At 46.4% G+C, this 15,423-nt stretch overlaps 1 protein-coding gene across 1 annotated transcript in view; it reads right to left on the bottom strand.

Annotated features, from left to right (window-relative positions):
- Abca4 (ATP binding cassette subfamily A member 4) overlaps window positions 1-15,423 on the bottom strand; it is a 138,676-nt gene that overhangs the window by 89,305 nt on the left and 33,948 nt on the right. Inside the window, exons 7-10 of the mRNA XM_076574899.1 lie at window positions 6,270-6,359; window positions 2,943-3,183; window positions 1,597-1,736; window positions 311-427 (exon numbers count right to left, since the gene is read on the bottom strand). Coding sequence (XP_076431014.1) covers window positions 311-427; window positions 1,597-1,736; window positions 2,943-3,183; window positions 6,270-6,359 — 588 coding nt within the window. The remainder of the gene's footprint in view (window positions 1-310; window positions 428-1,596; window positions 1,737-2,942; window positions 3,184-6,269; window positions 6,360-15,423) is intronic.

Genomic DNA, 15,423 nt, shown 5'->3' with positions numbered 1-15,423 from the left:
GTTGCAGATGAGGCCGTACAGACACAAGTGGCCATCTTGGTATATAGAGCTGGCCTCTTCAGGAGATACCCTTTTGAACCTGAGACCTTCAAGTGAATTCATGGGAAAGAGACTGATCTTGTGACAACTTTTAAATGCCCCCAGAATTTAGGACACATATTCCCCACCCAGCGCCAGTGACTCCACTTGGGGACAGTCTGAGGACAAGTGCTTGGGGTTCTGCTTGCTATGGCCTGATCTGACTCAGGTAGTGATGAACTCTCTACAGTCCTTCTCCTTCTTCCCCATCCTGCGATGTGAGCATCCTTACTCTGATCATGGTCATCTGTGTGCTCTTTTCAAAGAAGTACCAGATCTGGGGCCCCACTTCTCCCCAGGCTTTGGCCAGCTTCCTAACTCGATCCAGTTCTTCAAAAGTTGAGTTGGCCTAAGAAGACACACAGAGAGAAAACAGAAGGAAATGTAAGAGAAACTTTAGTTCTAGCTTCTGGCCTCGTCATAAACCTTAATGTTTGGCCAAGGTTCCTCCTCCTCCTCCTCCTCTTTTTAGATTTATTATTGTATTTGCATTTTAAGTATATGGGTATTTTGTTTGCATGTATGTCTGGGTACCACGTGCATGCCTTGTACCCATGGAAGCCAGAAGAGAGTATCAGATCACTTGGAAATGAAGTTACAGACAGCTGTGAGCTGCCATGTGGGTGCTGGGAATCAAACCCTGGTCCTCTGGAAGAACAGCTGGTTCTCTTAACAGCTGAACCATCTCCCCAGCCTGCAGGCTCTTCTTGGAAATGCTTTTCCTTTCCTAGACTATTGCCATTTCTCAGACTCCAGGACTGACAGAATCCAATTTGTTAGTTATTGCGGAGGTACATGTAACAGTGATGTTATTGTTTCCAAGTCTCCTTAAGTTATATTTGGGTCCAAGTGAGCAAATATTCATCCTCCCCATCTTTGCCTGTTCTGGGAAGCCAGGGATCAGAGAACGGCGAATATTTCCTCTAGGGATATAAGTCACAGAGTGGGAAAGAAACTCCATTGCAGGCTGCTTCAGAGAGGGTGGGCCCCGCAGGGGCACCAGAGGGAGGCATTCCTACCAAGACTGTGCATGGGGGAGGAATCCATTTAGGGAAAAACAATCAGGAGATCCATTGGCAGGAGCATATTTAAACACACACACACACACACACACACACACACACACACACACACACACGCACACGCGTGCACACACACACCACACATACACACACATGCACACACATACACACACACCACACATATACACATACCACACACATACACACACACACCACACACATACACACATACCACACACATACACACACATACACACCACGCACATACACACACATGCACACACACACACCACACATACACACACACCACCCACATCACACACATACACACATACCACACACATACACACACACACCACACACACACACACACACACACACACACCACACACACACACACACACACACACACACACACACACACACACACACACACCACACCACTGTCTTCTGGGAGGTCCGAGACATAAGGGAACTAGGCCATCTGGGATCTCACATTCTTCAGTAGCCTTCGAACAGCAGGGGAATCAGGAGTAAAGAGGATTTTTCCCATCAGCAATGGCTTAGCTGCCCTCCAGGCTATTTTGGTTAAAGGGTTTGACTCCAGGCTCTGGATCAATGCGTTACAAAAGGATGCTGTCAAGAGAAAGGGACACATTTTTCAAAACTCCCCACTGCTCATAACTAAACGTAGTCATTAGTGCATCAAATCACATGTCTCGCTCCCATTCAATGCCACACTGGAGGGTTTGAGAAGTAATCTAAATTATTAGGCTGGACCCCACTAATAACAAGCTCATCATTAGTGACAGAATGCCACAATGCCCCTTGATAATAGCCTCCACAGTGTGACAAAGGATAGGGTTTGTCTTGTGGCTTATTCCGCTTAAAAGAAAGAGTTGAGAGGCCTGCTTGTGATCTTTGCGAGAGCCCGAAGGGAGTGAAAGTCCAAAACAAGCATCCCCACATCGGAATCTCGGCTTTAGTCTCAACTAATTCCGTGTCTATTAACTGCTTCTCTTCTTTGTTGTATGCAACTGTCTCAGAGCCCACCTCCTTGTGCTGTGTCCTTTGCTGTCTTTTTGTGATATCAGAGCCCACCCTACCCCAAAACAGTACAAGTAAAGCAGACGACTTGCCAGGGCCCTATTGACCTGAGCTAGGTTGTAAATCGGAGTCGTCTCCTCATCCACCGCTCTTGTGTTCCTCTGGAGCTTGGCCCCAGTTCAGTCACATCAGTGGGAAATGCCCCCTCTCTTTCCTTTCCAAGTGGGCTTGGTGCTTCCCATGGCTCACATCCAGCCTTCTCCGAGCACCACTCTCCTCTACAAGGGGAGAGAAACTTTCTGGGAGAAATCCACTTACCCAAGGCCACCAAGGGCAAGGGGAATCAACCCCAGCCAGGACTGGTTTCTTAGAAGGGCCAACCCATCACTTTCCGTATTAGTGTGCAATGTGTGTGGGCAAGTGTACATGCACATGTATGCGTAAGTACGGAGGTCGTAGGATAACCTAAGGTGTGCGGCCTACCTACTTTTATCACTAACTTGAAACTTGGTTAGTAGGCTAAGCCAACTGGTCAGCAAACCTCCAGTATCTTCTTGTCTCAGCCTCTCCGGTGCCATGATTACCAGTGGGCACCATCATGCCTGGCTGTGTGTGTGTGTGTGTGTGTGTGTGTGTGTGTGTGTGTGTGTGTATTCTAGGGATTGTAATTGGGTCCTTGCGCTATTGTAGCAAGAACTTTACCAGCTGAGTCATCTGCCCACCCTTCCCACATCCCAACCCATCATCTTAACCAACACCAGAGGCCAATTGGCCTGTAGGATTCAGAGAACTTACTTGTTCTTCTGTCATAAGAATAGGTGGGATCTTTCCTTGTGGAATCAATCCCCAGGAAGGCTTTATAGTTGTTGTCTTCGTACCAGTTAAAGGAGAACACCCGAGAGCCTCCTCCTTCTGGGTAGCCACACAGGAGGTCAGACAGGATGCCCATCAGCTGGGTGAAGGTCTCAGGACCACTGTTCTGCAGAACAGGTCTGGTTATCCATAGCAAGTCTTGAACACTTGGCCGATGAATAAACTAGGAAAAGAGAAAGACTTTGAATAATCTTTTTTTTTAAGTTTATTTTATTTCACATACGTTGGTAGGGATTTTTGGTTTGCTTTTGTTTTTGTTTAATTTTAATTTTAAATTTTATGTGCATTGGTGTTTTGCCTGCATTCAAGTCTGTGTGAGTTAGACAGTTGTGAGCTGCCATGTGGATGCTAGAAATTGAGCCTGGGTCTTCTGGAAGAACAGCCAGTGCTCTTAAATGTTGAGCCTTCTCTGCAGCCCTGACTTTGAATAATCTTAAAACAGACAGAACAAAGGCTTGCTCATGTGTGTGTTTGATTTCCACATTTAAAGGGAAACATATATATTCTCAGCAATTCTCAATCCAGCTGTAGAAAACAAAACAAAACAAAACAACATCTGCCGTCATCTATCTAGGGACAAACAAGAACACAAAACATGCTAACATCGTCTGTTTTCCTGTTTGGGTTCCCTGGGATTGTGTCCTTGGGAAAATGCAGATTCTATATCATTATAAATTAGTTGTTATTCCATTAAGATGGAGACACTGGAAAAAGCTGGGGAATAAAATAATGGAGAAATGTCTGTGTTTTGGAAATGCAAAGTCAAGGCAAATTTCTGTGATTAAAAAGTTTAGAATTTGGTGTTCTATGTTTGAAAAATAATCTTTTTAGATTTATTTTTACTTGTGTATGTGTGTGTATGTCTGTGTCTGTGTCTGTGTCTGTGTCTATATATATATATATATATACACATGTAGAAGACCATAGAGGCTAGAAGGGGGTGTCCTGGAGCTGGGATTCCAGGTAGTTGGGAACTGCCATGTAGATGCTAGGAACTGATCTCTAGTCCTCTTCGAAAGCAGCCAGTGCTCTTAACCACTCAGCTACCTCTCCAGTCCTCAGAACGTCTTCTTACTAACTTAATTTTATCACATGTGAGCTCTTCCATTCAACTGAATGGTGTGGCTTATTCTCTCCCCTCCCCGCAACCCATGTATGTGTGTGTGTGTGTGTGTGTGTGTGTGTGTGTGTGTGTGTGTGTGTGTGTGTTTGCCAGACTGTGTGTCTTGGATCTTTTAAGATCCAAGCAAAGGCCGGGCGGTGGTGGCACATACCTTTAATCCCAGCACTTGGGAGGCAGAGCCAGGTGGATCTCTGTGAGTTTGAGGCCTGGTCTACAGAGCGAGATTGAGGACATGCACCAAAACTACACAGAGAAACCCTGTCTCAAACAAACAAACAAACAAAAACAAACAGAAAAGATTCAAGCAAAGATCTGGGTGTGGTGGTGCACACTCCTTTAATTCCAGTACTTGGGAGCCAGCCTTTTCTGTGAATCGAGTTCCAGGACAGCCTGGGCTACACAGAGAAACCCTGTCTTGAAAAACAAAAACAAAAAACAAACAAACAAACAAAGTTCAAGCAAAGAACAGAAGATGTCTCGCTTATGGAAGAAAATACCAAACTCTGTGTCACCTAAGAGGGGCCTGGCGTCCCTTCTCTTCTCTATGGTGTCATGGTATTCATGGCTTCATCCTTGAAAGGCAGATCTGTGATGCTGAGAACTAGGCTGGGAGACACTGGCAAAAGAGGCACCAGGATCCTGGTCCCATAAGGCCATGTGGCTTTGTTTTAGGGAAAATATAAAGTAAAAACAAGTCTGTGTTTATTCCCTAACCACACCTTACTATTCACGTTCTAAGGAATTTGGAAATTAAAAAAAAACCATTAGGATTCACCCAGGCATGTCGGAAAACATTCTCCCACTTCTGTTAGCGATGTTGACCTGTGGGCTCTCTCTCTTTGTACACATGCCAACACTTGCTTTCCGAAACTGATGAGCACCGTGTGGAATCCGCACGGTGAGTCACGTTTATAATCACAGTCTATGCCTCAGTGAGAAAGTCAGAATCTTAAATTGCTTCAACAACAGTGGGTCTTATGACCAGAGGGTTATTATCATGATTATATTGCTCATTTAATCAAAGCACTCAGAAATGAAGGGCTGTGTTGGGGTCAAATGGTCTGATATCAATTAATATAAACTGGGCCATGAGCTTTAACCTGGTTCACAGATGCTTAGACCTGTTACCTAAACAGGCCAGGGATGTTCTGGAATGCCCACACAGAATTCAAAGTGTTGATGTGCCTTGGGAAGCTACTTACAGTCTCTGTGGACTTCACCGCCATTATACGGCTATGAGTTTTAAAATGCTATAAAGAGGAAAATGTCAGAGACTCCCGCAGCAGGTGGCCAGAGGTACAACGGCCCTTCTCTCGCTCTCCCTGACAAGCAGGGCTCCTGCTTTGCCCTGATTGAGTTTAATTTTATAAATACAGATTCCAAGCATGTTATTTTCCAAGTTGACTGAGCCTAAGGTGGCTGGGAAAATCAAAGGGGAAAAGTCGAGGGAAAATCATATTTTCTGTTTCTCTTCCCCTTCCATAACATTCATCACCCTTAAAGAGAGCTGCCTTTTTCATGCTTCTTGTCTTTGCTGGCCATATACTCAAAAAGGTTTGTGATGGTGTCAGTCTATTCTCTTCCTGTCTCCATTATCAATCAACTCTTAAGTGGAGGAATCAATTTCTATGTCTGAGAAGTCTTATACAAGCAGATAGTAATTAGATTGTGTACATATTTCATAAAACAACACAAAAAAGTCACTCCGGAGGGATGAAGTGAATCTGTGGAGGTAAAGCGCTAAGAATCGCACCCATAAGCACCGTGTACATATTTGCTATTGTTACCGGTGGCGTATGGGTGACTGCACCACTCAGTACCAGAAACCTGATGCTCATTTGCTGGTCCACAAGCAATCATGCTACTGCAGACAAGTCATTGGTTCCAGTGGTACTTGGGTCTTGATGTAGCATCACAAGGATGGTTGTTTTCTTTTCACCTCCTACTTAGGGGCGCATATGGTTTAGAACATGAGCAGATGCTGCCTTTAAATTGCTAGACAGGAAGAGCAAATGGATTTCTCCTTAAGAGGTGAGAGGTACAGTTAAATTATTTGATACAGTAAGTGTGACTGAAATGGTGTAAAGGCATAATAAAACTATAGTTAATGGCATCGGGCCTCTTACCTTTTGCAGTCTTGGTGACATATCAGATAATATTCCTCCCCAAAATCTCAAGTTGATACCTTGAGAACTGCTGTCTAGGAGTGTGGGGAGCTGGAATCAACAGGAAAAAAAAATTTTTTTAAAAATGTGGTTACCAGGTTGAGGAGATGGCTTAGTCAGCCACACAAGCATGAAGACATGAGTTTGCTCCCCAGCACCCATACAAAGTCCTGGTATGATGACACAGACATGTTATCCCAGGGCTGGGGAGCTAGAGGCAGGGGAACCCTTGGGACTTGCTGTATAGCCAGTCTAGACAAATCCAGAGAGGCCTGTCTCGAAAGTTAAGAGGAAGATACCAGCAACTGAGGAAGATACCAGATGTCAACCTTCAGCTCTACATGGATGTGTGCACAGACACACCTACACATACACACACACATTTCATATGTACTTGTAAGCCATTCTTTATTTTCTAATAGAACTTTTGCAAGGTTGCCTTCAGAAACAAAATTCTTTCGCCCAATCTAGAAAAATCAAAGGCTCCTGTTCCACGTTCCCTGCCGAGCTCATCAATCATGAACGGTCTCGCGGTGACAGTGTATACATACACCAAAGTGACTCTGATTGCTGTTCTGGTGACACCAGACGAGACTCCCAAAGGAGGGGAAACAGTGCCGCTGGTGGAGTGTGAAGCCAGGCGGGGTGGAGGATGCCCATCTGTTCACCTCCAGGCTCCGCAGGCCCTGCCAGGCTTCCGTCACTGCTCAAGTCTGGCCCCTTTGTGTCCTTGCTGGGCAGGCTGTCACCCTTTCTCTGCTCACAAATACTCTCTTATGGAAGATTCCACCAAGTCCATCACTTTTCTCTTAAAACTGCAGTTCACATGAGTGACAAGTTCCTTGGTCAAGTTCTCTAGCTGAGAGCAACATTTGGGTGGGGCTTGCGGGACAACGCAGAATAGTTTCAGTACTTTCCATCTCGATCGGGAATACCAAAGTCCTCAGTTTTTCTGCTCGCCAGCCTTAGAGCCTGATGCAAGCACCTTGAACACCAAATTCAAGTCCTGATCGACTTTATTCGTCACAGCTTCAGAATGGAATTGAACCACTGACAGCCTACTCGAAACAGTCTTTTAGGACTGAGTGCTAAGTGTTAAGACAATGGTTTTCAAATTCAAGGGAGCACCTCTCTCTAGCAGCAGTGGCCTGGAGAGAGGCCCTGGCAAAGCTTGTACTTCATCCTCGCTCAGGTATGTGTAGATCACAAGCCAGGAGCCTCACCTCTTTCATTCTGTAGGGTGCTTATCCTGAACGATGGTTGGACTGGTCTAGCTGCACCATGCACCACCCGAGTTCTAGCTCTGTCCTGGACCCTTGCCTTTCTTCCCATGGTAGGCATGCTTTCATGCTTTCTGCCCTCTGCTCTGACTGGCCTGAGACACCCATCTTACTGAGACTTCTTTTCAAATTGTTTGTAAATAGCTTTAAGGGTAATGGATGCTCAGCAAGTCACTTTAATTCCTGGTTTTGCTATAGGCTAATGGGGTTGAGTTCAGTAGGTAGGAAGAGAGGAGGATGTAAATAGGTCAAATCACATGTCAGCGAATGCTCTCTCTAATCTTGTCCATCTTCTCTCCTAAAGACTATGAGAGATAAGAAGGGACACATTATTATTATTATTACTATTTGGATTTTTTGAGACAAGGTCTGTATAGCCCTGGCTATCATGGAACTCAGTATGTAGAACAAGCTCCTCTGACTCTGCCTCCTGAGTGCTGGGATTATAAGCATGCACCATCACACACAGCTATCTCCCATTATTTTTAATATATCTGCTTTCCACTAGATCAGTGGTTCTCAACCTGTGGGTCGTGATCCCCTTGAGAGATCACATAGCAGATATCCTACAATCAGATATTTACATTATGATTCATAACAGTAGCAAAATTATAGTTATGGAGTAGCAATGAAAATAATTCTATGGTTGGAGGTCACCACAACATGAGGAACTGTATTAAAAGGCTGCAGCATTAAGAAGGTTGAGAATCATTCACTACATTAGATTATGAACTCCTTAAGCATAGCACCAGGCTTTATTTTTATATCTTCAGGGTAGGTACCCATGAGCTATGGATATGGGTTGTGTTAATGATCAGTAGACTAATCTTGTAGCAAAGAGACAGAGTCTCCTGGGGTTTTAGGTTCCATGAGTGGTGTCTCTGCCAGAAAGGGAGTAATCAGCCCCACTGCTAGGGACTAGGCCGGTGACACTTGAGTTGATAAAGGGAGGAGGTGGCCGCAAGGATGAAGGCAGTGGTATCTGTGCACAGACGGGTGTAGGGAGTCTGGGATTCCAGGTGGAGAGAGGAATGTGAAGCCAGACACGGAGAGTCAGCCTGGGTAGATAGCCAGATAAAAACAAGGCTAGGAATCTGGGGGTGAGCAAGCCTGGAGCCAGGGCGTTAGATGCATTTTTGTGTCTGGTCAACACTTTCTTTTTTGATCTTGCTAACAACTGGATAATATCTATCTATCACACACTTGCTAAGCCCTAGTGTGCGCTTGGTACCCTAGCTACATTTCCTTTCCTACTTCTTTGCCATGGGGATGATAAACAATGAAGAACATGTGTTTTGGAGAAGCCATTTACAGCTCAGAACAGGGCCTGCCTCCAGGAAGCCCCACTCTGTGTCTGCTCACCAGCTTTTTAATTGATGTTGCTATAAATTATAAAAAAAACTTCCTCGGGGCTCACTTCTTTGAATTCCCTCCCCATTATCAATTCCAATTCATAAGACCTGTTCTTGCCAAAAGAACCAGAAGAGGCTGTAACTTGATTTGAATGGAAATGTGGAAACATTTCTAGAAAAAAAGGGTCAGGGACCAAAATGGCAAATAATACTATTACACACATCCCAGACTCCTATGTCAGCAAGTTCTCTTACTATTTTAAATAACAAATAACTTTATGTTATAATTGGGTTTGGGACTGATCACTTGAGGTCAAGGCCAAATTAGACCTCCTTTTTTTTTTTTAAAGATTATTTATTTATTATGTATACAGTGTTCTGTCTGCACATATCCCTGCAGGCCAGAAGACCACACCAATCTCATTACAGATGGTTGTGAGCCACCATGTGGTTGCTGGGAATTGAACTCAGGACCTCTGGAAGAACAGCCAGTGCTCTTAACCGCTGAGCCATCTCTCCAGCCCCAAATTAGGCTTCTTAAGGAGGACTGGTTATACAAATAGGGTTGTGGAAGTATATGTCTTTATTAATTGTGATTGGTCTAAGTAGTCCCTGAGCAGTGAACCCCTGCTTAAGCAATATAAGGTCCTCATAGGGGGCTCCTGAGAACTCTGTTAAGATTCTTGGAGGACCAAATATATTCCTTTCCTTTGGAGAGTGCAATCTGTATACCAGAGTGAAATAAAAGCATTAACAGTTCCCTAAACGTCTTGATGGGATTTACTGATTCAGTAGCTGTTGCTCCGCCAACACATGAAAGGAGTGGCCTATGATTGATGGGTTTTTTTTCCTAACTCAAAGGAGCCAATCTGGAAACAATATTCATTTCTTTTCTTTTTTTTTTTTGTTTTTGTTTTTTTTGTTTTTGTTTTTGTTTTTGTTCTTGTTTTTGGAGACAGGGTTTCTCTGCGTAGCCCTAGCTGTCCTGGACAAGCTCTATAGACCAGGCTAGCTTCAAACTCACAGAGATCCACCTGCCTCTGCCTTCCGAGTGCTGGAATTAAAGGTGTCTGCAATATTCATTTCTAAGTTGAAGATATACCCAACACATAATGTAAGGTTAGGCAGCATCAGGTTAAAAATGCCTTTATGAGGATAACATGGTTTCTGGGAACCACTGAAAAGTCTGGAGTCAGGGGTGGGTAGCTTGTCTTGAAAGCATCTAGACCAGAAGTTAAGGGCAAGCAAAGCTGAGGACAGACAGCCGCGGCCTGTTAGGTTCCTTTCCCAGCAGCTGCTACAGGAAGGCCAGGTTTATCCGGGAGGGAAGTCGTTGCTGGGTAACTGGAAGACTGTGGACTTAAAGCATGTTTGTTGCGGCCTGACAGTTGTTAAGCATGGGATAAAAAGAGAGGAAGCTGCTTTGGTGGTGAGGGGGCAACCAGGAGAGGCGCCCTGCATGCTAGGAAATGCGTCATGAGTGGAGAATTCAGACTCAGTCACAGGAGGGTGGGGGGACATGCCAAACTGTCTCTACTGGGAGAGGTCATCCAGACGTGCTGTCTCCTGGCACTGGAAGGAACGGTGTCTGAAGGTCTGAAGCAGAGGGTGGGCTCTGGGGTATGTGAGCTGACGAGTTACAGAGTTGTCTCTTTAGTGCAACAGAAGCGAAGGCCTCGTCCCCTCCTGACGACTTCTGGTCTAGTGTCTGTTTCTGATGAAGCAGAACTGAGCTCGGAATCCAGGGGGCAGTGAAAGGTCATTTTGTGAGACAGCTTCCTCTGGTCGCTGGGGTCTGAGGAAGGAGCGGAGGGACCACTGCAGAGCAGACTGTGTTCTCCTCTGCCACCTCCCATTTTCTGTGTGTGTGTGTGTGTGTGTGTGTGTGTGCGCGCGCGCGCGCGCGCATGTGCACAAGTATATACAAGCCAGAGGGCAATATTGGGGGGATTTATTAAGGCAACTCCATGCAGCTAAAAAGGACTTCAGGGATCATTCCTCAGGCACCATTCACCCTTTGATTAATTAATTAATTAATTATAAAATATGAGACAGGTTCTTGACCTGGCCTGGAGTATGCTAGGCTGCCTGGCCAGTGAGCCCTAGGAATACATTTTTCTCTGCTTCCCTAGTGCAGGGATTGATGAGCATGCTTCATTTCATCTGGCTTTTTTACGTGGGTTCTAGGTATTGAACACAAGCCCTCATATTTGTGGGCCAAACACTTTACCGATTGAACTTGCTCCCCAGCCCGTGACTTCACTTTGGTATAAGCAAAACGTCTTTGGTTTCAAAGTGTATTTCCTATCCTTTCTCTAATACCAATTTCACTGAAATCCCATGACATGTGTAGAATGGGTCATATTGTCAATTTCACGAAGGAGGAAGAAAGAGTTCTCCATAAACGACAGCAAGTTGGATGTCAACCTGTAGTCAGAAAGCAGTCTCTAGGCCACTAGGGGATGCTTGCTTGTGCCAGTCGGTGGCCCAGGACTCTGGTCCTCTACGGCTGGTCCCACACTCGAGAGCCAATGCTAAGGAGTTATGAAAAGAGCCAAGGTCAACACCAGCGACTGGCATGGCTTTCCACAACCCTGCCTCTAGCCTGGAGGAAGAAATACCTGGCTGGTGCTGAGGCCGGGCTGTGGGCAGCAGCTCAGGGTCCTGGGAGTTAGCCAGACTGAAGCTGCCTTGGTGCTGAGATGCTCACAACTGTAGGAGCTGGACTGTGCTGGGCCCCAGATGTGAGGGTCACATCTGTGTTGTCATTACTATCACCCCTGAGCTCCGAAGCTCGGTGTTTATTGGGTACTGTGACATGCGGTCTACCTTAGGGCTGGATTCTGTTGGCATTCTAATTCCGAAATGTGGAAGTGAGTTTTCTACCATGTGAAGCTGCATTCTAACTGTAAGTCCCTGCCATGCCCACATGCAGACAAACAGTCCCACCCTCAGTGTCTTGCCCTGTCTGAGCTGCGACACAGGCGCGCCGTGTGGTCCTGTCCCTGTCCTGAGTGGTCTTGGCATGTGTGTAATGGATTCTGTGTGGAAATCCATTCATATAAGTGCTTCTGGGAGAAACAGATGCCATTCATGTTCCCACTTAAATTTTTAGAGTGCTTTTAACTCTTGAAAACAACAACAAAATCTTTGTTTTGTATCTGAGACCCATTGGGTATTTTGTACTAGTGGTAGGTAGGAAAGGAATTTCATTGCCGGAGCATTTAACCTGGGGTCTGGCTTCAATGGCTTCATGAGTCCCCACACCTTCACATCTGTGGGAACTTACACTCCCTAGAGAAAGGCTTCGAGCTGGTGTCAGAGTCTCAAACATGACCCTAACCCATAAAAACAATTCAGAGCTGCTGTTCTGCAGAATGCTGAAGTATCGGGAGCCAAATCCTCCTGAAGGTCAGTTACTCTGGGGAAACCTGTTATCTAGCATGTGGGTAACACATCCTCTTAAGTACATGATCTAGAGTGACTGGACACAGGCAGGGACGCCAGGCCCATCATGGGAACTAGCACCCTCCCCAGGGGCTGGCTTCTGTCCCAAGTCACGTTAGCTTTGACCAGTCGGGAATTCCTTCTTCTTCAGTCTATAAAGTTGCATCTGGAATGTCAACAAAACAAGTTCTAGCCTACTGTATACATCTGGAGCCTACAAGAAATCAAGACAGGCAAATGATAAGATCATCAGCCTAATGCTTGCTTAAAAAAAAAAAAAACAGCCTCTATTCTATTTTCTTCTTTATTAAAATCTATTTGCCAAGGGGATTCCCCCCACCCCAATAACCACTGATTTGGTAGATGTAGACAAATGCTGTAAACCAAATATACCTAGTGTGGCTTAATGGTTTTTAGAACCCCATTGCTGCCTGAGTTTTGTTTCTACCTGCCACACCCCACACACACATACACATACACACATGCACATACACACACACACACATGCACATACACACATACACACATACTGCTGCTTGCACTGTGATTTGATTTCCTTCTTCCCAAAGTAGGAGAAAGTTACAAAGATACAGCAAGAGGCCGGGAGAGAATCACGGAGGTAAAGTCACTAATGAGATGTTATTGTCAAACTCAGGAGATGTGGGGTTTCCCCCAGAGGGCTGTACATAGCAAAAAGCCACTTGAAAATTGGAACACATAGTTGAAATTTAACCAACTGCAGCCAGTGACCCCAGGGAGCAGAAAGCGAGGCCAGCTCTCACCAGGCAAAGCGCTGTCCACCCCTGTTTATTCCTGGTGGCTCAGGAATTCGGAGAGCGGAGCCAAGAGTGAAGCTGGACATGGACAGGAGCATGTAGTCAGGACCCCCAAGACTGGGCCTTTTCTTCTCAGGAACTCAATGTTCAGCCAGCCCATAGTCACAGGGACCTGAGTACAATGGAGTCAGAAAAGCAAAAGCCATAGCAGCATAGAGGTGGAGGAGAGGGAAAAAAGCCAATCTGTGCTACGGCAGGAACATTTACAGAGGGGAAACCAGGAACCCAAAAGGCAGCCTTCCCTCACCCACAGCGATGGAGAAGGGGGAAGGGAGGGGCATTCGGAATTCCCAGCAGAATGGCAGGTCTTAGCGCCCACCTCAGTTCCACAGATGAACATTCAAAGCTGAAGGGACAGACTTGCTTCTCAGCAAGATTTCAAAGCTGTGCATCAGTGGGAAGGAAAACAGGAAGGCGAGGGGTGTGGGGGTGTGGGGTGTGGGGGGCTAGAAAACGGGATGGAGGAGAGACAGCAGGGGCATGCGCAACCCGGGCCAGATCAGATGGGAAACCGCCCAACCCCTCACCCGAAACTGACTGAAGTACTGAAGTGACGCCCCGTTTTTTTTATGAGGTGCGAACATTTCAGGTATGCTGGCAGTAATGATGCCCTGGGCCCAGCTCTGAGCTTTTGGGTTTCAAGTTGCCAGCTGCTGGCCTGAAAAAGCCTCAGGTGAAGATGAACTTCTTCAAGCTACAGAGTGGCAGGTGAAACCATGAGAGGCGAAACCTGGAAGAAAATCCAGCCACCCGATTTGCTGTGTGCTTCTCCACCCCCCACCCCCACCCCCCCAGGTCACCAATCACGTGTGTGCATGGGTTCATGCAAAAGAACATGGGCAAGTTCCGTGTTCGTGTTCGTGTGTGTGTGTGTGTGTGTGTGTGTGTGTGTGTGTGTGTGTGACAGAGAGAGAGAGACAGAGAGAGAGACAGAGAGACAGAGACAGAGAGACAGAGAGAGAGAGAAAGAGACAGAGAGAGAGACAGAGAGAGACAAAGACAGAGAGACAGAGACAGAGACTCTGGGAACGGAGCGGGTGGAGCCACGCCCAGAGAACTGCATTTGGATTATTTGAAGATGACAACATTCAGTTCTGACCTCCAAAGGGCCGAGGAAAAACACAGCTGCTCCCAGTTGGTGCTGACTCCCACTCCGTTTCCTTCAGCTCCGCAGAGTCCCGGGTCTGGAGGCAGCTCCCACCCTGCCCCCACCCTTGCTCTGTGCCCAGCAGGGGCAGGTGCCGTCACAATGGCTTACCGAAATTTTTCCTCTTTCTTTGTTAATGAGAACTGACTTGGCATTTAATAAAACCTTATTTATACAAGGGCTACGTGTGCACGAGAAGCAGCCCCTCTGAGGGGCTGGCCCAGCACTCCCACATCAGAATGGCAGTGGCTGAGCGCCAACCAGCTGCAATAACAGCCAGGCCCCAGAGGCTAGCCATGCTCCTCCGGGGGAGGTGGGGGCGCGGGGTCTGCCCTGGCTGGCCACCCTGTGCCTGCCTGGGGATCATTTTCCTAAAACCACTCCCAGGATGGATACAGGAAGCAATGAAAGCAAAATCTCATTTAATGCTTGCTATTTCTTTTAAGTTCTTTATTAGTGATTTATTTGCTTTTAATGTTTAGCTGCCCTGTTCATTGGTCCCGGGGAAGGCACATTTCAAGGGCACCAGACGACTAGACGGGGTGTTTGCTCTTTGCTAAGAGCTCACGTGTTCTGTGTTAGCGCTCTCCTCACTGAGGCAGAAGCAGGAATCAGGAGAAGGGCAAGCAAGGTCTCTGAAGCGGCCGGATGCCTCCCACTGGGGTGTTTTCCTCTGGCCTGCCTTGGCTGGGCAGCTCTGTTGAAGGGAATGGGCAGGCAGGCAGCACTCTGTTCTTGAAGCCCAGAGGTGTTTGGGGTACAAGTGTTACTGTTTGGTCTACAGAAAATGAGATTGTAAAGGTAAACTCTTTTGTTCAAGGTTCATAATTTTTGACCCTGACTGGACTTTGAAATTATCTGGGAAGCTCTGGAAATATTCAAGTATACAGTCTGTACCCTGTACGACTGACTCAGGGTCTCTGGACTCAGAGTTGGGGGCTTGTTTGAAGTAGTCTCATTTAGTCATGTAGCCATGTAGCCAAGGATGACCTCACATTCCTAATCCTCCTGCCTCCACCTCCCCAAGCACTGGGATTACAGGTAGACACTGCC

The sequence above is a fragment of the Peromyscus maniculatus genome, chromosome 6 (assembly GCF_049852395.1).
Source record: "Peromyscus maniculatus bairdii isolate BWxNUB_F1_BW_parent chromosome 6, HU_Pman_BW_mat_3.1, whole genome shotgun sequence".
Classification (NCBI taxonomy): domain Eukaryota; kingdom Metazoa; phylum Chordata; class Mammalia; order Rodentia; family Cricetidae; genus Peromyscus; species Peromyscus maniculatus.
This window is presented reverse-complemented; position numbering and strand designations above follow the sequence as displayed.